Source organism: Takifugu flavidus, chromosome 7 (assembly GCF_003711565.1).
Source record: "Takifugu flavidus isolate HTHZ2018 chromosome 7, ASM371156v2, whole genome shotgun sequence".
NCBI lineage: Eukaryota > Metazoa > Chordata > Actinopteri > Tetraodontiformes > Tetraodontidae > Takifugu > Takifugu flavidus.
The window spans coordinates 4696648-4717809 of record NC_079526.1 but is presented as its reverse complement, the minus strand read 5'-3'; the positions used below and the strand labels follow the sequence as shown (position 1 = coordinate 4717809).

The 21162-nt window shown below is 48.4% G+C and overlaps 3 protein-coding genes and 1 long non-coding RNA gene across 21 annotated transcripts in view; 2 read left to right on the top strand and 2 right to left on the bottom strand.

Moving 5' to 3' along the window:
* Positions 1–3532, top strand: part of dab1a (DAB adaptor protein 1a) — a 132541-nt gene extending 129009 nt beyond the window's left edge. For all 15 annotated transcript variants that reach the window (XM_057039063.1, XM_057039061.1, XM_057039062.1 and 12 more), the window contains one exon: positions 1593–3532. Coding sequence is in view for 1 of the 15 variants with exons in the window: in XM_057039064.1 (XP_056895044.1) it covers positions 1593–1640 (48 nt within the window). In the remaining 14 variants the exon portion in view is untranslated. The remainder of the gene's footprint in view (positions 1–1592) is intronic.
* Positions 330–4868, bottom strand: LOC130529186 (uncharacterized). Its single transcript, XR_008951497.1, has 3 exons — positions 4709–4868; positions 867–958; positions 330–540 (listed from the first exon to the last, which is right to left on the bottom strand). It is a non-coding gene; the product is annotated as an uncharacterized LOC130529186 (long non-coding RNA).
* Positions 4869–4975: 107 nt separating this feature from the next.
* On the top strand, positions 4976–13388 carry LOC130529114 (FYN-binding protein 1). 2 transcript variants are annotated; one of them, XM_057039031.1, is made up of 20 exons: positions 4976–5235; positions 5782–6911; positions 6989–7155; positions 7663–7857; positions 7940–8210; positions 8295–8416; positions 8727–8755; positions 8895–8929; positions 9020–9182; positions 9728–9887; positions 9975–10098; positions 10185–10216; positions 10289–10373; positions 10447–10478; positions 10934–11003; positions 11117–11188; positions 11331–11347; positions 11506–11539; positions 12087–12203; positions 12308–13388. In XM_057039031.1, the coding sequence occupies exons 1-19, from the start codon at positions 5227–5229 to the stop codon at positions 12187–12189; spliced, it is 2850 nt and encodes a 949-aa protein (XP_056895011.1). In that variant the 5' UTR covers positions 4976–5226; the 3' UTR covers positions 12190–12203; positions 12308–13388. The 2 variants fall into 2 exon arrangements, with proteins under 2 accessions (XP_056895011.1, XP_056895010.1); XM_057039030.1 differs by having other exon boundaries at positions 4977–5235; positions 10444–10478.
* Positions 13373–20849, bottom strand: prkaa2 (protein kinase, AMP-activated, alpha 2 catalytic subunit). Of its 3 annotated transcripts, XM_057039054.1 has the most exons (11): positions 20554–20763; positions 19610–19751; positions 18817–18910; positions 18554–18731; positions 18264–18513; positions 17396–17483; positions 16808–17032; positions 16561–16723; positions 16147–16485; positions 15950–16076; positions 13373–15741 (listed from the first exon to the last, which is right to left on the bottom strand). In XM_057039054.1, the coding sequence occupies exons 4-11, from the start codon at positions 18560–18562 to the stop codon at positions 15491–15493; spliced, it is 1452 nt and encodes a 483-aa protein (XP_056895034.1). In that variant the 5' UTR covers positions 18563–18731; positions 18817–18910; positions 19610–19751; positions 20554–20763; the 3' UTR covers positions 13373–15490. The 3 variants fall into 3 exon arrangements, with proteins under 3 accessions (XP_056895034.1, XP_056895032.1, XP_056895033.1); XM_057039052.1 differs by lacking the exon at positions 18554–18731 and having other exon boundaries at positions 18264–18408; positions 20618–20849; XM_057039053.1 differs by lacking the exon at positions 18554–18731 and having other exon boundaries at positions 18264–18408.
* Between the last annotated feature and the right edge of the window lie 313 nt (positions 20850–21162).

Sequence of the window (21162 nt, the reverse complement as noted above, 5' to 3'; positions counted from 1 at the left end):
CCTGCCTGGGGCAGACGCTGAAACGTCCACATGTGTAGCGGCCGGGCCAGATACTTGGACCTCCAGGATGGTGCTTGCCTCACCCCTGCCCCCTCCCAGCGCTGGGATGGTGCGGCCCAGATTGGCAGAGCTGGTTAGATGATGCGGGGTGACAGGCTCTGGTTCGAGGGCTGAGCAGTGTGTGTTCACTGTCACTGCTCGTTTTAGCCTCTTTGTCACCTCCTCCAGCTGCTGGCAGCTGCTTTCTGCTGACGGTCTGGCCTCGGCTGACTAATGCATCCCTCCAGAACCAGAACTCCAGCGGTCCAGGAGTGCGTTCGGGCGTGAGCATCTGTTTCAGTCCATTTCCAGATCCCTCAAACTCAGCAGAGAGGGAGACACGTCGGTCAAAAGTGACTTTATTTCCAATATAAAAACTTTAAACAAGGATTAAAAAAAACATCCAGAATTTTTTACATTTCTTTCTTCATTATTGTCAAAGCCACTTGATCATTTATGGTTTATGATTGTGTCCTTGAAGCTTTATGGCCTTACAAACGTCTGCACGGAAAAGCAAAGCAGAAAATGATGAATATTGTAAAATATTTGGTGTAATTGTGCTAACGTATATGAGTGCAGAGGCTGCAAAATGAGGCACTGGTGTGGGGGTGGCTATTATTGTGATTAAAATCACTGACGAACAAGAATGGAACCACTAGATAATTTGATTACTTCAGTTCCTGTATCTGACAGAATTATAGCAGTAGCTCGTTTTATAGTATTTATTAGTCGATTTGCTACTCTATTAATTCATCTTTCTTTTTCAATACAGGGTTCACAGAAATATATTTACTCCTAAGGTGTGACCGCACTGAATAAATACTCACATTTGAGGCATATGAACATATTATTTCACCTCAGTTTCTCCAATAACGCTGTTCTGTCAGGAGAAAGTGATGGTTTCGCCGATACTGAGTCACTGAGAAAGAGAAAATCACACCGTCAAGTTTCCATCAGTCAGCTCACATCATCCACAGCCCTGCGTGGGAGCTGCTGCTGGACCCCTGCACCAGGGAGAGGGCTCACGGAACATAACAGGCACTGCATTGCAGATTGAATGGCTGCCTGTATTTATGTGTACAATAATAATGGAAGCAGTGAGTGTGTGGTAGCTGACTGCAGGGTGTTCCATCATCCTCTGTCCGTCCTCCAGTTCAGTTGGAGAGATACAGACATGATGAGTCATAACTGGTCTGTCAAGACACTAGTTTATCCCTCTGATTCATTTCTGGTCCCGCAGGGAGCCTGAGAGTGAGCGAATATGCATGGGTGTGCACAGTGACGCACTGAAATAATGACACGCGCACGAAAAAAAACTGTTTCGGTGGTGTGAGAGTCTTACAGCGGCGGGTCAGACTGGGCCCAGAGAGGGAAACCGTCTACTGTTAGATGGCTGTCGACTGACACCTGGTGGCCATGCGAGGTAGTGCATGTGACGCTTCATAACGATGAGGATCACGTAAAAGGATGTAAAGATGAAGAGCCCCAACACGCAGAGAGTCATATTAGAGGAGCCTGTTCAAACTCTTCCTGTTCTTCTCTTCCTTCCACAGAAAGGGAAGGACCCTCTCTACGCCCAGATCAACAAGGGAAAGAAATAAGGACTCACGGGAGGACACATCTGACCAGCACTGAGAGAAAAGAAGGAGAAGCTTCAGTGTGTGTGTGTGTGTGTGTGTGTTGTGTGTGTGTGTGTGTGTGTGTGTGTGTGTGTGTGTGTGTGTGTGTGTGTGTGTGTGTGTGAAAGAGAGAGAGAGAGATCGCCCTGCCTGGCCAAGCCCTTTTTCGCTACTATTTCTTTTTCTTCTCCAATCAACCTCCCACCTGGAGTCTCCACACTCCATCTTACCTCCTCCTGCTCCTCCCGTGCACCTCCTCCTCCTCCCTGCAGTCTGCGCTCCTCCTGAGAGGTGAGAAATCCCTCACAGCCCTTCGCCCCGGGCAGGGTTATCAATCACAAAGATGGATGCAGTTCTCCCTCCACTGCGCTGTCCTCTCCTCTCCTCTCCTCTCCCCTCCTCTCTTCACGCCCAGCCTTAGAGACACATCACGCTCCTCCCCTCGCTCCCTCCTTCCCTCCTTCCTCCCTTGTCCCCTGCCTCTCCCTGCCTCTTCGGTCTGGGTCTGGGCCCAGAGCCTGCTGCCATGGAGGGACTGAATCAAGCAGTGCCTCCCTGTCTCCGACACACACCTGCAAACACACTCGCTCTCAGTGGGATTCGAACGCTCATCTTTGGTTGTAACTGGTTGTGGTGAGGAGATCCCACAGGAGGCGACAGACTCTCATCGTCCCATAAAGGACCAGTTCTTGGGATCACTGTTTCTTTTGGGTTCCTCTGCTCGGAGCGCTATCTCTCCATTCTTCGTGAGTGTCTGCTGGATTTCTATGCAGAAACAGACTCTCTGGGAGCTGCTCACACACACACACACACACACTCCACACACATCCTACGTACACACACACACCCACGCGCAGCCATCGCTCAGCCTGTCCAACCTGCACACACACAGACGTCTCTCCCTGCAGACAGACTGATGCCAGAGGAGCAGACGTGCAGACGAAGGGACCCCGAGCGCAGCGTGTTGGCGATCCTGCGACCGAACTCTTCATTCTCTATAGCTTTTGTACAATACTGAGGAAAAACAAGAGCAAACTGAAGAAAAAAAAATGTGATTTTTATTTTCTAAGTCAATCAAGCCGCTGGAGTCCGCTCTATAGGAGTTATAGAGCCAACATGGCTTTAAGGCATTTGATCGTTGGTTTGCCAAACTCATTTTGTAAATAATGATGACAACTTGCATTTTTTTGTCCTCCAGATTTCTGTGCCATAAAATAGGAAGGCTTCAGTTAATCCAAGCAATACCAACATGTGTTTTTCTTTTCCTCTCCCCTCCACGCTCATGTTTCCCTCTCGTGCATGGCTGTTGTCTCGTCCTAGCCTCACCTTCTAACCTCCGGCTGCACACCTCACCCCTGATAGAGGTGGCGCCACCTCCCATTAGCTTCTGCAGTCTGCAGCGTTAGTCTGCCACCACGAGCCCCCCGCAGACCTCAGCCCCGCTCCTCCAGAACCCTCAGATCCAGTGAGGCTGTGCCCATCCGCCTGTTTGTCAGTGCCAAATCGCTGCTCTCTGCACGGCTGCAGCAGCCTCGGCTACATCAACCATGACGCTCATAACTCCCTATTTTATGGCCAGACTTCCCAAATCACCCCAGAGCTCTTTCAGACGACGATGCGGATAAACTTAAATATGAGACGACTAGAAGCATCGAGCGAAGAATAACAAGGACACGTTGCTGTTTGAGTGCATAACATTTCTAGACCCGTTTTAACTTTACCTCAGCTAACAGTTTCTTAATGTAAATCAACACATTATTTTTATCTTTATGAATATGACATTCTACAGTGGATTTTTAGATGATTTTTTTCTTCTCTTGATTTACGTACTTCACCATGTATTACTGTTACAAATAAACACATCTCAAATGATATGTCTCTGCATGTGTCGGGGGTTTTCATTTTGGAAGCTGGCACTGAGTGAGGGCTGCAGCGTTTGGCGATTTAAAAGCCTTTAATGGCCTGTCACATTCAGCCGCCGCTAATAAAACCGCTCCAAAGCTTTATTGGCTACAGATGCAGTATTCAATCTGCCACCTCGGTGATAAAGCGCTCAAAGCATTAGCACGACCTCCAAACTCCAAATTCTAATTCAGTGGGAAATGCTGGAGGGGAAGGGTCATAACGTGTGGATCACTGTGAACCACGGATGCTGCTGGGATTCAGACGGGGGGGCACAGATGAACCAGAGGCACTCCCAGCGCTCATGGTTTGGTTCAGCGCACTTCCTGTTGTTCACAGCTCTGAAACATTACATTCAACAGCCTGTGTTTTTTTATATATAAACTACCCTGTCCTTGGAAAATTGACATATAAATTATACTTTGTTAAAAACAAAATCACAATGATTGGAGGAAGGACACTCTTTTACCGAAGTTGCATCGGACCTTTCCTGATCAGCGGGGTCGGTCTGTTGGACCAGAGGAGACTCACGGCCTCCATGTTGTCCAGCGTGTCCAGGTGATTGTTCAACTGGTTTCAGCTGGTTATAACATTCTTTCTGTCACTAGTCCGTTATATTGAAAAACAATTCTCAATCTTTTACTGTAGATTACAAATTAATAAAGTCCATTAATCAAAGTAGTTAAAGTTTTAGATCCATACACTATTTACCTGAGCAAACGGATCCAGTGGCTTTTGATTGATTTCAATTGATCGATTAACTGTCAGTCTGGACTAATCATGTCAGATGTATTGATGAACTCCTCTCTCTCTCACACACACACACACATGCATGTGTGATCAGTCTTTGTGAGGACTTTTACAGACATAATGCATCCCAATAACCCTAACCCATTTCTAACTTACCTTAAACCCAAGTCTCAACCTTCGAACCTTTGAAGCAGAAAATGTCCCTTCTGCCTAACAATGTCCTCGCTGCACTAGTGAAATCGGTATTGTCCTCTCCAGCATGTACAGGAACACCCAAGAAGTGAGAGTTAGCAATAACTGAGAGTGTTTGAAAGTTAATTTATGAGCCTGTCCTCTGGTGTGTATATGTCATATTAGAAATGCCTGCTCAAATACTTGGGTATTGTGCTGTCACAGACCTGGAATGTTGACGGACTTCTTCAGTCTCCTTTGTGTTGCCTTCAAGGGTCAGCTGAAGCCCTGGACTGATAGAAGTGTCACCCACTCTGTGCATGACCCCATGCTGTTTAAACCAGCTTCTGGAGATCTGTGTGGGAAATACACACAATGTAAGGTGGTTTTTTCATTTACCAACGTGGTCCTGGTGTCATGGCAGTGACTCACATGTGCCAGCCGGGCCACATTCCTGAAGAATAAAAAAAAAGGAAGGCATGAGGTGTTGAGAGTCAGTACGTTAATGCGCAACCGGAGACAGACTCGTCCGACGAGCCCGACTGTTTTTGAGATGACTGTGAGCTCCTACGCAGCCTCATTCCTTGGCTGCTGAGCGCATGAGAAAGTCACTGATTCAGGAACAGGTCGACAAAAGTGTTGGGATTATTTTCACCGGTGGCGTTTTTTATTCCTGAACCAGATTCAGGATGAAGAGCTGAAGTGGGTCGGCTGACTGAGAAGGAGCTTTTAAGAACCGAACCCGATGGATCAGGTATGTCAACCGTCAGATTCTTACACAACGCGTCTGGTGACCTTTATTAGGGCACTATTAAGTAATTTGAGGTATTTATCCGACACGCTCTGTGGCAATAGTGCCTGAAAATCTGCTTCCAGATTGCCACAAAGAGTTTAAGGAGAGGAAACTTATATTAACGCCAGCACCTCCACGAGCCTCAGTCAGTTAGGTCATCTGAGTCAAATCAGATCCCATATATCAGCCTGTGATGTGTCTAACTAATGCCTAAACTCAGGGTTTTCAGTGTTCCACCCAGAAAGATCCCTGCTAATGAGCTGGGATTGAATCCAGACTCTCATCTGAAGATGTGAACCTGTGTGACTAGGCTTTCCCACCTTGATGGCACTTAGTTACAAACCACATCTGCCTGTTTTTTGTGTTCGAAGGTGCAGAAAGACCATAAAAATGCAAATACAAAGGGATCCTGTGGGGTTGTGGAAGGCGATGCCTTTCAGTGATTGTACAATCGCATTCTTTGTTGTTCAAGGTGCAATTTTTTTTTTCACTTCTTCTTTTTACCAGGAAGAGAAAATGGACTTTAAGGCCCTTAGGGCCAGGTTTCAGGATAAGGAGGTGCTCCTGAAGCAGCCCCGGATCAAATCTACTCTCCCAGAGAAACCAAAGGTTCCTCCTCCTCCTCCCCCTCAGAGCCCCACTCACTATCTCCCTGCAGGAGCTCGTCCCTCCCTGCTCACCTCCATCAACCAGACCCTGGAGAGCAAGACGGTAGCCGCCCCAAGAGTGGTTTTCAAAAAGGAGAAAGAGGAGAGCAAGAAGCCTCTCCTGCTGACTAAAAAAGACAAGAGTGAAGGGAAGCTGAAGAAAGGCAAAGACAAACTGACCAAAGGAAGCAAGGAGAAGCTGGACGAGGAGCCCAAGCAGAAGAACGACAAAGACAAGAAGGGGAGCACTGCAGAGCTGGTAGCAGCTACACCTCCCCCCAAAGCAACGACAGGAAAGAAGGGTTTTCTGGGTTTCAGGAAAGCAAAAAGGGATTCGGCGTTGATCCAGGCCGATTCCATCCTGGACGCCCCCACCTCAGGTGACCCTGGACAAGCTCCACTTATCCCAGTACCTCCTGACAGTGGCGACACAAAACCAGAGCAAGAAACCTCCCCCTCAAGAGCTCTCCTTCCCATCATGCCCCCCATACCTGATGCTGCATCGCCGGTGGAGATTGCCCCACCCTCCTCAATCCCTGACTGTCCAGCTTTCACCCCTCCCCCAGCATTTATTCCTGACAACCCCACTCCTGTAGCCCCAACACCAGTGAGTGAAACCACTCTCCCAGAAGAAACTCCCTCCCTGCCAGTTTTCATTCCACCCTTGCAAAGTGAAACCCCGCCCAGCCCACCCAGCACCCTTTCCACGCCTCCTCCCAGTCCGAACGTCTCTAGTCCTCCCACAGTGGGTTTCACCTCGTCTCCAGCGCCTCCTGAGCCTGCTGCTGAAGCTGTCTCCATAGATGGGGTAGAGGTGCCCCCTCCTGTGCTGGACCCTCCCTCCATTCAGTCATCTCCCAAAGCTGCACGTCCAATTTCTGCTCTCTCGGCTCTGGAGAGGGCGGAGGACATGAGCCCGGGCAAAAGGACCCTGCCATGCGACCTGAGGATCGTCACTGCTCTGGAGAAGGCACGCAGGAAGACCACCAGGTAAACAGCGGTGGGAGAACGTCTCTGTGGCCATTTTGTTCCTTTGTTAACGCAACTTTATTTTCACTCACTTTCAGTCAGCAAAACACCCCCTCCACTTCTTACTCCACCCTACCTTCAGGGGACCTCAGCCCTCTGAACCAGAGCCCCACCAGCTCTGTCCCAGAGCTCCCACCCATTGATTATGAGAATCGGATGAGGAACACCTCGCCAATACCGGCAGAGATGAACGGCTCAGAACATGGTAAGTCCACTCTAATCCCCGCTCTGACCTTCGCCCCTCTCTCTGCTTCCTTCTGGACTTCCTTTACTTTTCGGAACAACCTTGCTTCATACTTTACCGTCAGACCATCAGGAACGTTACGGCACATCTGAGGAGTTCTTCTCAGAGTTCCGCTGAATAACTGGGTTTCACTGTTGCCCTGGGGGGAACGACTTTAGAGACATGCGCCGAGAACAGTTCTGTCTTTCCTCTTGTCCCAGAGACCTCTGAGGTGAGACAAAGTCTGCTGCTGTCCCTTCTGCATGGTTAAATAGCGCAGCTTTTGATCGCTCCGGATCTTTTGTCCCGTTTATTCAAAGTCGGCTCGATTGCCCTTCATCTTAACATCGAGCCTCTGCTGGCTGTGCTCTCGTCTCCTCCAGCTGTCTGCGAGTGGAAGCATCCTTTGGCTGCTGGGTTTTCAAAAGTCTGTCATATTAAACGTCTTGTCCCCATTTTGTCCCTCATTTCTGTCATAATTCCTCCCAGGACAATCCTTCCCGGCATTGAATGATATCACCGAAGGGGGTACGTACGCCATCCCAGAGATGTTTGTGGTCCCCCCTCCTCCACCCATGAAGTTCCTCACAGACCCTGACTCAGTTAGTGCTGCTCCGGAAAAACCACCGCGGCCTCCTTCTCGCGACCTGAGGCACTTCCTGCCTCCTCAGCCAGACGACAACGGTACGATTGCTCCTGAACTGCACGGCAGCAAATAAAAAGATTCCTCTGTTATGGCTTTCACATTCCCTCTTCTCACCTGCAGACATCCCTCCTCCTCCTCCACAATTCTCAGAGACCAGCAGCGCAGACATCCCAGCGTTTGAGGACCTGGGTTCAGAGGCTCAGACTCCAGAGCTGCCCGGGTCAGACTGGGGCAGCAGGGAGTGCACCCACCTGGATACTCCGGATGGCCAGGACACACCAGACCATTTTAGTAATGGATTATTTACTCTGGCAGCTGAAGTTCCAAACCAACATGCTCCATTGCCAGAGTCCTCCTTCTCCACCTCTCAGGCATCTTCTCCACAGCCAGGGTGAGACACCACTATCTGATTTGTCCGTCATCTCGGCAGAAGCAGACCTGGATGTGAGTGAGTTCTCTCCTCTGACTCCTCCAGACTCCAGGATCAGGACTATAACGGCGTCTCTGAGAGCACGGACACCGTCTCTGAAGAAGTCTCCAAGTTCAAAAAGAAAGGGAAGACCGACGGTGGCAAGAAACGCAAAGGCCCGCCAAAGAGTAGGGACTATTTTAGACCGCGTTATTTCGTCTATCAGTGGGCAGCATGGAGCTTTCACTGCAGGTGTAGCCAGAAGTTAAATTTTACATTTAATGTTACAATTACAGCTGATTCAAACCAAAATGACAGCAAAAAAACAAACAAAAAAAGCAGCAGTCACCCTCAGTTATGGTGTGTTACTGTAATGATTGACATGGTTTACTCTGAGCGGTGTAGATAAACAGCCTTATCTTATGTGATTGTATCCTCCTGTAAGCATGTTTTGATCTCTGAGCCGACACCATTTAACAGACATTCTCTGTGCCTCAGATCCATACGTAGAGACGCCCCTGGAGAGTGTAAGTATCTGTGCCAGGACTGACGTGCGCTAGAATGCAGAGCACAGTGGCGACAGAGGAAGTCCTGCTGCTCGACTCTCAGAGGATCTCCAGATTTAGTGGTAAACTAATTAGGCCTTATCTATGTTGGTATTTCCAGAATGAAGAGAAGAGCAAGACGGGCAGGTTCAGCAAGTAAGGCCTTGTGTTTTTGACTTCTTCGTGCTGATGTGGGGGGATTCACTTCCCCATCTAAACCTCAGGTCATCATTCGCTCTCCCGCAGGAACGACAAGAAGGCTGAGGGTCCGGATGAGAAGGAGCTGAAGAAGAAGGAGAAGCAGCGGCTGGAAAAGGAGAAGAAGGAACTGAAGGAGAAGCAGGAGAGGGAGAGGAAGGAGCAGAAGGAGAGGGAGAAGAGGGAGAACGAGATGAAGAAGACGTTCAAAGTGAGTGGCGTTGGGCTGGCAGGGCAGGGAGGGACAAAAGGTGAGCTGGGGGGAGGGTACGGTGCATGTCCTGGTGTACAAACCAGTCCGGATTCATTCCTCACTGCAGAAGAGCTGTGTGGAGGCTCATGTTCAGGAATCTGTATAACACAGACACAGACAGACACACACACACACAGACAGACACACACACACACAACAATGAATTAATGATTAATTATGAGAACAGTATATACATGCTGGAGTTACAATGATGGGATAGGAAAGTGATTAACTCAGTATTGTCATTTCAATAACAACCATGATCATTTACTTTAACAATGGGCCATTGCTATAAAGAATGATGCATGCAAAGCATCAAAATTTAGCAAATTACTGAGTCATTATGGGAAAAACATGATGCCACCTTTGACTTTTAGCCCGACTCTGTGCCTAAAACCCTTACATTAAAGTGATATAAAGTTGTGTGTGTGTGTGAGTGTGTGTGTGTGTGTGTGTGTGTGTGTGTGTGTGTGTGTGTTTTAACCTCTCGCTGTGTCTGTCAGATCACAGGACAGGAGGAGACTCTCTACCAAGCGACAGCTTTGGTAACAGCAAAGGGCCGTAAACACGATCTACCTGTCAAAAAGGGCGACCACATCAGCATCATCCGAACCACCAACTGTCCCAAAGGGAAGTGGCTGTCCAGGGACAGCGGCAACAACTGTGAGTTCATGTCCACCAGGACGCGACCGGTGGGATTTCAACGTTGTGCTGTTGCTGTACGTGACGCCGACTCCGTTTCCCTCCCAGACGGATATGTTTCGGTCGAGCACGTGGAGCTGGACATCAAGGAGATGTTGGAGCTGGGAAAGAAGGTGGCCAAAAGGCAGAAGAGCGCCAGCAGCACCACAGAGATGGACAACGCTGGAAAAAGGTGTGTGCAGGAATGAAGAGTCCCACCCAGTCCTGTTTATTTAAAACTCATCTCTCCTCGTCTCGTTTATTTTTTTTCCGTTTCAGGATGTCCAATCACGTCCCCCTGTCAGACAGCTGTAAGTACCTTCATGTTGCCTGTCACAGTGCGTGTGCGACTCATCCTGCAGCAGCTCGATGTCGATGTTCAGTCACAGATGACAGCGAGGAGTGGACGGGCGATGAAGAGGAGCTTCACTCTCCTCATCCTCAGAGCGAAGACCATCTGACATCAATGTAGGTTCAAGAATTCAACTTCCTGTTCTGATCGTTGTGCTCTCTCTAAACACCCACATCTTATCATTAGCAGCCACACCAGGACGCTGTCCATGCCAGATATGGGTAAGAAACACACACACACACACACACACACACACACACACACATACACTTGTTTATTCTGCACTAATCAGTTAGATCATGAAAACACTTGTCGCAGGTATATCGCTAATGAAATCTACAGATACTACACGTATCCCAAAGATACTCATCTGTACAAGATTACAAGCTTTCTTTACATTTAAAGAATCCAGTTCATGAGCTGAGATGGAGGATCTGGTCCAGCAGCAGGGATAATGATCAGGGATGTTTTGAGATTTGTTTCCTTTCTTTGACAAGCACATGAGTGTCACACGACGACACACTTGCGTTGTGTTTTCTGCTTCTCCCTCTTCTACTTTTTGAACATTCTGAGACGCTCCGGATGGTTGTAACACACATGAAGACACTCGGGCGGTTGTTGCCTGGCGAGTCGGAGTCTGTCCCTAATGAAAATGTGTCCCATTTGTTTATCGCAGGAAACAAAGACCTCAGCATAAATCACCAGCACAGTCACAGTGACATGAGCGCCGATAACTCCAACGTCCAGTGAGATGTTTTTCCTATTTATTTTTATCGCACTTTAATTCACATGCAGAATGGTGCGCACACACACGTACACGCACACACACAAAACCTTTGTTTATGTGATGTTTTATCAGAGCAAGACAGGAGGCACTTCAGAAGTTGGCCACATTTTTCTATCCAACAAAACCTGTGGAGCCAGCTGCCAGGTACAAATAACACACACACACACACACATGCACACGCACACACACACACATGCACACGCACACACACACACACACATGCACACACACAGAAAAAAGAGTGCGACAGGGAGCTTTAATATTTTTTTTCTTTTTCTCTCTGCAGCACTGAATCAAAGACGAGTAAGTGATCAAAAATGATGTCGTCTTATTTGTGATTATGTTTGTCTTTAATAAAGACCAAAAGAAATCATTAATGTGTTAAACACTAGAAGAGTTCTCGTCTGCTTTTTGTTTAACACATTTGATGGGTTTGATGGATGATTTTGTTCCCATTCCAGGTCCTGTTCTTGTGATGGAGGAAGCTGTCGGCCTGTAAGTAAAACACACACAAATCCATGTACTCCTATCTTTGTGAGGACTTTTACTGATATAATGCATTCCCCAGCCCAATGAACCCACTATCCCTGACCCTCCACTTAAACTAAACCCCATTCTAACCTCAACCTTAAAACCAAGTCTGAACCCTCTTACAGTCCTTTGACATTAAATGCCCCAGCCAGTATGTCCCCACTTTGTTAGTAGAATCAGTAGTTTGGTACTCAGTATGTAGCAACTACAAGAACACACACACAATGAACTGAGCATGTTGTCCTACCTTCAGACAGACATGTTTGCCGGGTAGCCGAGCACAAAAGGTGTGATTTATTCTTTTCGGGGGAGAAACAAAGCCTCCGCTCACTGTGTGTGCAGGATGAGACCGTGCTGTGGCTGAATGGGCTCTTGATTACCTGTAATGGGCTCATTGGTCTGATGTTGGGGGGTGAAATGAGGTCACCCTTTGTGGTCTGCGCTAGTTCAGGAGGCGATAATGGCGGCAGCAGAAGCAGCCGAGTTATTTCCCGCCTGTGTTTCTCCTCAGGCCTGGAGTGAGCTCCTCAGAGGAGAAGGGCCTGAATGAGTCTGAGTCGGACATGATCCTCCTGCCTCCTCCTGAGCTCTACGCTGATCTGACTGAAGAGTAATTTCATCAAAGCAGGTGAGGGAGAAACACACTCTGCTCTGATCAGCGGGATGGTTCTCCAGACGTGACCCACGGGGGGGGTCACCTGACCTTGACCTGACCTGTTTTCCTGTCTGCAGACATGGGCGAGAGGATTACTGTAGCATGACTCTTCGTGCACCTTTTGTCAGCATGGATTAGCTGGTCTGCCGGCTTTTACTGACTTTAAAACTTGGATCATTTGAGCTGCTGATCCCAGGAAATCCTTAAAAACCTGTTACAGACGCACCAGGTGAACAACAGAATCTGTTTAGAAGTCCAGCACGTGTGGGACCAGTGTGGGACAGGAATGGAAATACACAGAATGGAGGTCGGGCCTTCTCAGGACCCACTTTAGAGCTCAACAAGTCACCTGTTTATCTTGTACAGTTTTTTTCTAGTTCAGACGAGGGAAACGTATTCGCTGTTGCCAGTTGCCAGTGTTGGTTGCTAAGGAGTAAATGAAAGTTTAGCTGAAACTTCAGACGCCCTCAGATGAAAATGACGCTAACCACCGCGATAATGTGACGTACTGCGACACTTTACCAAGGAAACAAGCAGTCAGCGTCGTCCCTGAAGATGTCTGCAGTTCAGCTCTGGAGATCCCGAGGGGCCAATCAGAAGATCTTGGGCAACATCAACATCTCTTCCCCTTCATGTTGCCCTTTGGATGATGATGGGCAGATGGATCAGCTGTCCCATTTTAGGCGAACTGACCCGTCAGGCTTTGTTTTGGTAATGGGCACCAGTTAAACCTTCCTCTGTGCAGCCAGCTGTGTGCTGTCATTTGGATTTTTTTCATGCTGTCCTGTTGTTCATGTGCCTCTAGATTAATGTAGACTCCACCAAAACTTTACATTATTATTCTTCTTTTGTAAATGGTAGCTTTCGTTTTTTAATCTTTATTCAACTTGATTGTTTTGTTAATTGTTACGTCAGCAACGACGTGTGATAGTATTTAAAAGCTTAGGTAATATGAAAGTTTAATATTCTAATATTGGACACTTACAACGAACACACAACTCCAGTTTAATCCTGGTAACTGTGAAAGGGGACGTTACCATGGAAACACTGTAATGTTGGTGTTAAAGAGGGAGATGACGTGATTCATCGGTGCATTCATGTCATCATGGGCATATTTACATGCATGAAGAATAAACCCCAAATAGTTGGAAAAGTTTATATGTTTGTTTATTTATTTTTTTCAATATATACTCATTAAAGTGCCAAGAATAACAGCAGTATCATGCAGTGCATAATCAACAAAATCTATACCTTCATCAGACTGACGGCTTCACACACACCGTCACACACATTCTTCCACCATGTGTAGTGCACACCCACATCACGCACGACACGGACCATATTACAGTAATCTCAGGACCCCCCAGCACAGATGGAGCAAAGGTTTGACGCTGAAAATACTTTGGTACAACACAGAAAGTATTTGGGCCCTCCAACGTGCGTGTGTTTCACGGCTCAGAACACAAATGGGTTTACATGACGAACATGCCACTGGTCATTGGATACAGTTTTAAAGGTACAGTACTACATCTGACAGTAAATACTTTGCTGTGACCTCAGGGATTTCGAGATATGACCCTTGACCTCTTGAAGGCAGTGAACTTTACTGATCAGTGATTTTGCATTGTTGTAACGAGCGACAGGATCGCTGCATAACTCAGCAGGAGAGACCAACGTGCTTCACTATAGTACAGAAGTCATGAGAGAACGCACAACTGTGACACCAAGGAGTGCCTGTCTGCACAGCTCTGTGCAGTTGCGTTTGAGTGACAGCAGGGGGCAGAGTTTCTCCCTATGCGCAGGCTCTATTCAGGCATTTTCATGATAGAATAAAGGGATTCAGCAGAACAAAGAAGGTGCATTTCAGTCTAATTTATGGCAGGTCCAACCTATGCGGTGTAAAAAGTGATGTTATCGCGGTGATGTTTTTTCTATTTTCTACCCAATCCTGCTACTCAAACCTGTTAAAAAAATCTTGAAGAGAGCGGAAGTGAAATCTGTTCATTCTGGCACGTATGTGACACCAGTTTGGAGAGCGCATAGTATTACATGGAGAAAAGTACAGAGAGGGGGGTGCAGCCTCACGTGCCGGAAAATGGTGCAACCTGTACGACAACAAGTGTTTGTGACATATTTAAAGTGCAGAGTGTACCAACAAACAGGCTGTGATGCAACCTGTCCATCCACCCCCCACATCTCCCGACCCTAGAAGTCATGTGACACGCATTGCCCTTCTGATCTCCATCAACACACACACACACACACACACACACTGGATGAGTATATACACACAGTTACTGCGTGTCACACTTTAAGGCAGCTGGCAGAAGGTTTCTGTGGTTTAAACTGTCCTGACGCTGAAACACACCATCTCACATCAATCTGATATCCGCCTCTAATCTGCTGCACCGTCACTACATTCACTCATAACCCCGTTCTGAACGAGACCCCGAGGAATTTAGAGGTCATTCAGTAAAATGTGACAAAAGTGGGGACATGCTGTATCTTTATATGACAGATGTAAGATGGTGCGTTCGTGTGCTCCGGGACTAAATGCAATCATACAGTGCCACCAACCTGCTCCCTGCAGTCACTAATGTTCTACAATCTTTTCAAAAATCAGGATAAAACTCTATGTTGATAAAACAATAAATCTTCACTGACTAAAAATCCCACAAAAATAAATATGGATCTGATACCTAAATAATAAATCTTTAGTGTGTATAAAGTTATTTGGTATACTTCAGTCTACTGTCTCAACTACACAGTATGATTGGAATATAAATATAATATACTTGAATAACAAAAGTTTAAAAATCATATAAAAACCTCAAATCAAATTGTACATGTGCCACCAATCCAACAGACACCAGCAGTGTCTGAGAACACTCAGCAGGGGGCCACCATCAGCGCTGCGGCACCAGAGGATACACTGAAGCTAATATCGGGAGGCGTGACGGCTAGCGTGACCTTTCAAGGTCATGTGTCGCTGACAGAAAGCTGACTCGGTTTTCCCCATCACTGTGTGGTAATAAAAGAAAAGAAGCTTTTAATCGGCCTTTCTGGGGGGGTAGAAGGGGCTTCCTCTGCGTGTCCCCTTAATCTGAGGCCACTGACATCACATCCTATTCTTCCATTCAGTGCAGCAGAGATAAAGAGGAGACAGACAGAGGAAGAGGCTCCGCACACCGACTCTTTCACCCGCGGATCGATGGCCGGCCCGACCGACTGTCGAGGCTACGGAGGGATTACAGCAGGTCTCAGCGTGCCAGCGTGGTGATCAGACTGGCGCACATCTCAAAGAAATCCATGGTGTGTGATCCCTGACGGGGGGTGAGCAGAGGGGAGCTTCCGGACAGAGACCCCGGGAGAGAGGAGCTGAGCTGGGGCTGATCGATGGCCGGGCTGGCCGAGTCGATGCTCAGTCTGGGTCTGTAGAGACCGGCGGTGGACCCTGACCTCTGAGGGGTGGAGGAGCCCGATTTGAATCCCACCGCCTCAATGATGTCATCTGCACGGGCGGAGGATCAGCAGTCGTTATAATGAAATGATGAGGAGACAAAACAGCCTGCTTAACCTTTGACCTGCCGCCATTTGTTTGTCAGAAAACAGCTCAGCTTTATTTCCCACTGACGCGGTGCTTTCAGCGGAGGCTGGGTCATTTGAATCTACTTTGCACCGACGATCTGAATCTATAGAATGTGTGTCGCGCCACTGACCGTCGATGCTCTTGAAGTCCAGGAGGTAGGACCTGCTGTCCACCTGGTACAGCTGCAGGCTCATCTTCACCAGGTTTCCTGTCACGGGGTTCTTCTTACGCACTCGCAGGTGGTACGGGTTCACCACCTACAACAAACAGACAGTGTGTGTCTGTGTGTGTTTATTCGTCTACTATGTTCGAACCACATCCTGCTACCTTCCAGTCGAAGTTGAGCTGCCTCATGGCTCTGTACACCTCCGCCATGATGTCGTAGGGTCTGCTCTGGCTCCTGATCCCCAGGTGCCACTTGGCCTTCTTCACGGTCAGGGGTTTGGGCCGAGTGGTGTTGAGAGCGTCGAGAGGACAGCGGGCCTTAGGGCTGTCGGCCAGGAGGGGGGGCATTCTCTCCGGGTGGGGTTTGACCCCGGGGGGAAGCGGCATGCCTTCCTCTATGAAGGAGCCCTGAGGAGGACTAGAAGCCAAGTAGAACTCGCTGGCCTGGGTCATGATGCGCCGGTTGTCCAGTATAAGGTGGTAGGCAACAGCGAGCTGATCCTGGGTGGACAGAAGGACGGAGAATGAGGTCTCGAGGACAAACAATCATCCACGGGGGGAACGTGTGTGGCGTACCTGTGGATCCCCGCTGTAGAGGCTGGACACCACCTCAGATTCCATACATTCGAACTTGTCACACACCTCCCTGACGGCCTCCTCGTCCACCACTGTGGCATCGTACGAAGGGTCCTCTGGGAACAGGTAGCCTGGAAGGTCCACTTTAAACCACTCGTGCTCCCTGAGCGACGTGAGACAGCGGATTAACTAAACCGACGAAATCCTCTTCCTGTCTGTCTGGTGTCTAGACGGCCGAGGTGATCACCTGATCTCTTTGATGGTGGCTCTCTTCAGCGGGTCCACCTGCAGCATGAACATGAGCAGCGACGCCACAGAACGCGTCAGGTACTCGGGGATGTAGAAGACGCCCCCGCGGATCTTTTTAAAGAGCGTGGGCACGTGCTCGTCGTCGAAGGGCAGAGTGCCGCACAGCAGGGCATACAGGATCACCCCGCAGCTCCAGATGTCCACCTCTGGACCGGCATACAGCCTGACAGGGAAATCCTTTATTAATCGGAATATTCATCCTATTCATGAAACATGGTTTGGTGCAATAATGCAGGGCTGGATGCTGCTTAAACGCCGTCCTGTGCTCGCTGTAGCTGCCAGACAGCAGATTAGCACCGTTGGAGTCAACAATCTGCAGCTCTGTGTTTGTTTTGACAGAGAGCACAACTATGCGAGGTCAGCCGCGAAGTTGCTAATGCTAATTTCTGGATATGCAAACACAATGTTAGCGGAAACTCTGACGGCGTTATCAACAGGCGAACACACCAGGTCCCGGGCCCGGTTCTACAGTGAAGGCTCGATACAGGCGTAAGAGAACTGAGTGCTACCTCTTGAACACGCTCACCTTCCCGAGATGACCTCAGGAGCGGCGTAGTTGGGCGAGCCGCAGCTGGTGCGTAAGAACTCCCCGTCTGACATCATGTTTGACAGACCTGTAGGCCAAACGCAACAAATGTCATCACCTGCAGTCTAACAGAGTTATGGAAGACCCCCCCCCACTGTCACCATCATTGATCCTTTGTTAAACACAGGCAGGGAGGGAGGAGAGGGGGTTAAACACTGGTCACTGGGGATATATTTATCTTCTTTTAACCCTCCACAACTCAAAGCTCGCAACAGGAAGCTTATCTAATTGGATTGTGAACCTTTTCTGAACCTTCAGCCAAACGCTGAACACTCTCTGACGGGCTGACCTTCTCTTCTGGTCCAGCCAAAACAATTCTGCTGTGCGCCCATGCCGCACCCCAACGATTCCTCCCCTATCAAGTGACAGAGGGCCTCCGGGCTTCCTGCCAGACGTGATACGAGACCTGGCCGTTGCTATGGGGACATCTGCCGTGCCCACAGCTCCCTGCTGCTCCGACAGCGCCTCGGCGAGAGCGTCTCTCCTTCACGGTCGCGGTGCCTCGTAAATTACAGATTAGAGTCCTCATTAATGAGGTTCTTTTGACAACAAGATGCTCCGTTTCTTTGCCACAGGCCTTGTTGATCTGCCGGGTCGGTCTGTTCTCTCTCTGCAGGCGTCACGCTGTTCCACCAACAAGTGGCATCACCATCATCATTATTTATTTCCATTTGCACGTATACAAACAAAATAATTACTCACAAATATATATGATTCATTAACCTAAAAAGCTCATCGTTTATCTTTGGCCCTCCTGGAGCCGGAACCAATATCGTCACTCTTTAGAACCTTTTTCACTGAATCTTACCAAAGTCGGCTATCTTGGCATTCTTGTTGGCGTCCAGAAGGACGTTCTCGGGCTTCAGGTCTCTGTGGACCACCATGTGTCTGTGGCAGTAGTCCACAGCCGAGATAATCTGCTGGAAAAGACGGCGAGCTTCCGTGTCCTCCACCTGAAAGACACAACAGGAGCAGGACTTCACTGGCGTACACAGGGAGGTGTGAAGGCTGGGGGATGTTTGGTTGGGTGTCAGTGTGTGTGTGCGTGTGTGTGTGTGTGTGTGTGTGTGTGTGTGTGTGTGTGTGTGTGTGTGTGTGAGGGAGCATCTGCAGCTGCCAGTTAGTCACAATTGAATGATTTCATTTTGAATTAAAAGGCGAGAACATCACAGCAGTTACTGCGTCACAACACCATCACTGTCCTTCCACGTTGAGCCGCTCATTAGGTTCCTTCTAAATACAACCTGACGTTCACAGGCTCATGTAACGGGACCCCCTGCTGACGGCAAAGGAAGAGGAGAAGACCAGACAGACACATCAAATAAATGCTAACAAAAGCAGATACGTTAGATGTGTCTCACCCGGCCGTGTTTGCAGATGTAGTCAAACAGCTCTCCTCCAGACACGTACTCCATAACCATGAAGAAGTCTGTGGGGGTGCTTATCACCTGGTACCTGTCAGGCACACGTGTGAGTGTTTACAATCAGCTGACCTGTAAAATAGGAATCCGTTGCTCCCCAAAGTGGACCTATAGTAACAGAGAGGTGCGCTACGCCTCTGAACGTTAAAATTCTTATTATTATTTCCATGCAAGTTGTGACAGATTCCTTCCTGCCACACCAGGTTTGACTGAACGCAACAGAAATACACACAACCCAAATCCCAAGGAGTGTTCCTCTCCTTCGACATTCTTTTATCATACAATAAACGGCAGGAATGTAAGGATTTACTGTGGATTTTCAAAATGAAATACATACTGCGGTTATAATCTGGGTTCAAGAGGAATTCAACAATAAAACGCAAGCTAATTATTTACGCCGTTACAGTGGTTTTACAAGCGGTTCCCTGTCTGAGGCGGCGACAACAAACCACAGAAAGGAAAGTATATCTGTGTAAAAGAGTGCTCGTGAAGGGAGAGCTCATATATCTGCCATATCGGACGAACCCTAACCCGGGCCTAAAAATACCACGCTGAGGAAGGACGCAGACACGCACATGGACTGACATGAGGAAACAAACGGTGGCGTACGGAAAGGATCGCAAATCTGAAAAATACATTCTTTTGGTCATGCTAACACGACAGAAGGGAGAGGAGGGTTCCAGGTCAGCTTGAGACCCGCGTGACGCACGCCCGTGCTGTCGGTTCCACTCACAGCTTGATGATGTGTGGGTGTCGGAACAGTTTAAGGTTCTGGATCTCCCGTTTGATCTTCCCCACGACATCGAGGCTGCGGATCTTCTGCCTGTTTAGGATCTTTACAGCCACTTTATGGCCTGTCAGCTGATGCTCGCCGACTGCATGCAGAGAAAGCACAGATGTAAGGCAGAGGCGGCAAAACAGGCATAAAATAACCCGTCTGGAGGCAGAAACAGGCTATAATACATATATACATATATATAAAACATATATAACATGTTGCATTCTTTATCAACACGTTAATAGTCACGGATATCATCAGGAAAATCTCTGTTAATGTTCAGTTTGTGTGCTGCAGCTTGCGTGATGACCACAGGGACTGTGAAAGGAGCTCTTCAGGTGGGTTTACCCGCACGGCCGTCCGTGTGCGCGCACACAGGCGCACAAGGTCACAGAGCGAGAGGGAAGCGCAGACAAATGTAAATATCCCACCTTGGGCCTATCCAGGAGGGCAGATCTTATCGTGACACCACTGTTTGACAACACGGTGTATGTGACAGGCATCCCGTCAACACGGAGCTCAACGCGGGGGCTTGAAGAGCCGCCCTCGTCTCAGGTGTCCTTTATGGTCCCCAAAGCTGCCAAAACGTCATCTTACACTATTTAAATGTTCACAACACTGACGCTTAAAGGTGACCACCCATGAAAGGTGCTATTACACCTGCATGCTCCGTAACAGTCATGACAAGCAGCAGAAGGAATTTGACTTTGAGCCAAGCTAATTCTCAGAACGCGTTTACGCCTTAAAACCATCCTGCGGCCACAGTTACGGCGCGCTGCTGCGTCACTTTCCTACAGCCCACCGGCAAGTTCAGCCGGAGCAGACACTTTATTTCTCCCCAGCTGGGGAGGGGAAATGTGCACAGCAAAGTCGGTGCGACACAAAAAGCGTGACTTAACTCTTCACTTTCCCGAATGTCCCCACTCCGAGCGTGTCTCCGAGGATGTAATGGCCGATCTTTACCCTGCCTTCGTGCTTCTGTTGTTGCCGCTCTGCCATCTTCTCTCCACCGACGGCTGGGATGGTTCGGTGAGGTGGGTGTGTTGCCTGCCCGCCCGCCCGTTCGCCTCTTGCATGTGGGATTCCAGGCATGAAAGGCCAAATGGATCACAAGTACGGTGGCCGAGCGAGTCCAGGAAGACACGACGCAGCGAAATGACAGGCTGAACGGATTATCCATCTGGTGTGCAGTAAACATACACGGGAAAATAAAGTTAAAATAGATGATGAGCCTTCTGATTGTCCCGCATTTACACAATTCGTTGAGCATTACAGCTCAGCAAAGATCTAATTAAACACATCTCGATTTGATTAAATATGGGACTATATGTGCAGAGTTTAAGGGCTGTGTTAACATTTTACTGTTTGCAATCTGAACATAAAGGTAAGGTCTCCCACAATCACCTTATGCTGTCATAATTCAGATCACACACACACACACACACATATAGAGTCTATGTTGCTTCACAACTGTTTCCCCCAACACTGTGAAAGTACAGTGGAATTAT

Coding starts and splice junctions, on each gene's coding strand:
- prkaa2 (XM_057039052.1), bottom strand. CDS start 20,834: ATGGATAATCCGTTCAGCCTGTCATTTCGCTGCGTCGTGTCTTCCTGG. Junction 18,911..19,609: donor CACCCACACATCATCAAGCT/GTGAGTGGAACC, acceptor TGTGCCTGACAG/GTACCAGGTGATAAGCACCC. Junction 17,484..18,263: donor TGCCAAGATAGCCGACTTTG/GTAAGATTCAGT, acceptor TTTGGCCTACAG/GTCTGTCAAACATGATGTCA.
- LOC130529114 (XM_057039030.1), top strand. Junction 8,211..8,294: donor GCATCTTCTCCACAGCCAGG/GTGAGACACCAC, acceptor TGACTCCTCCAG/ACTCCAGGATCAGGACTATA. Junction 11,004..11,116: donor GCCGATAACTCCAACGTCCA/GTGAGATGTTTT, acceptor ATGTTTTATCAG/AGCAAGACAGGAGGCACTTC.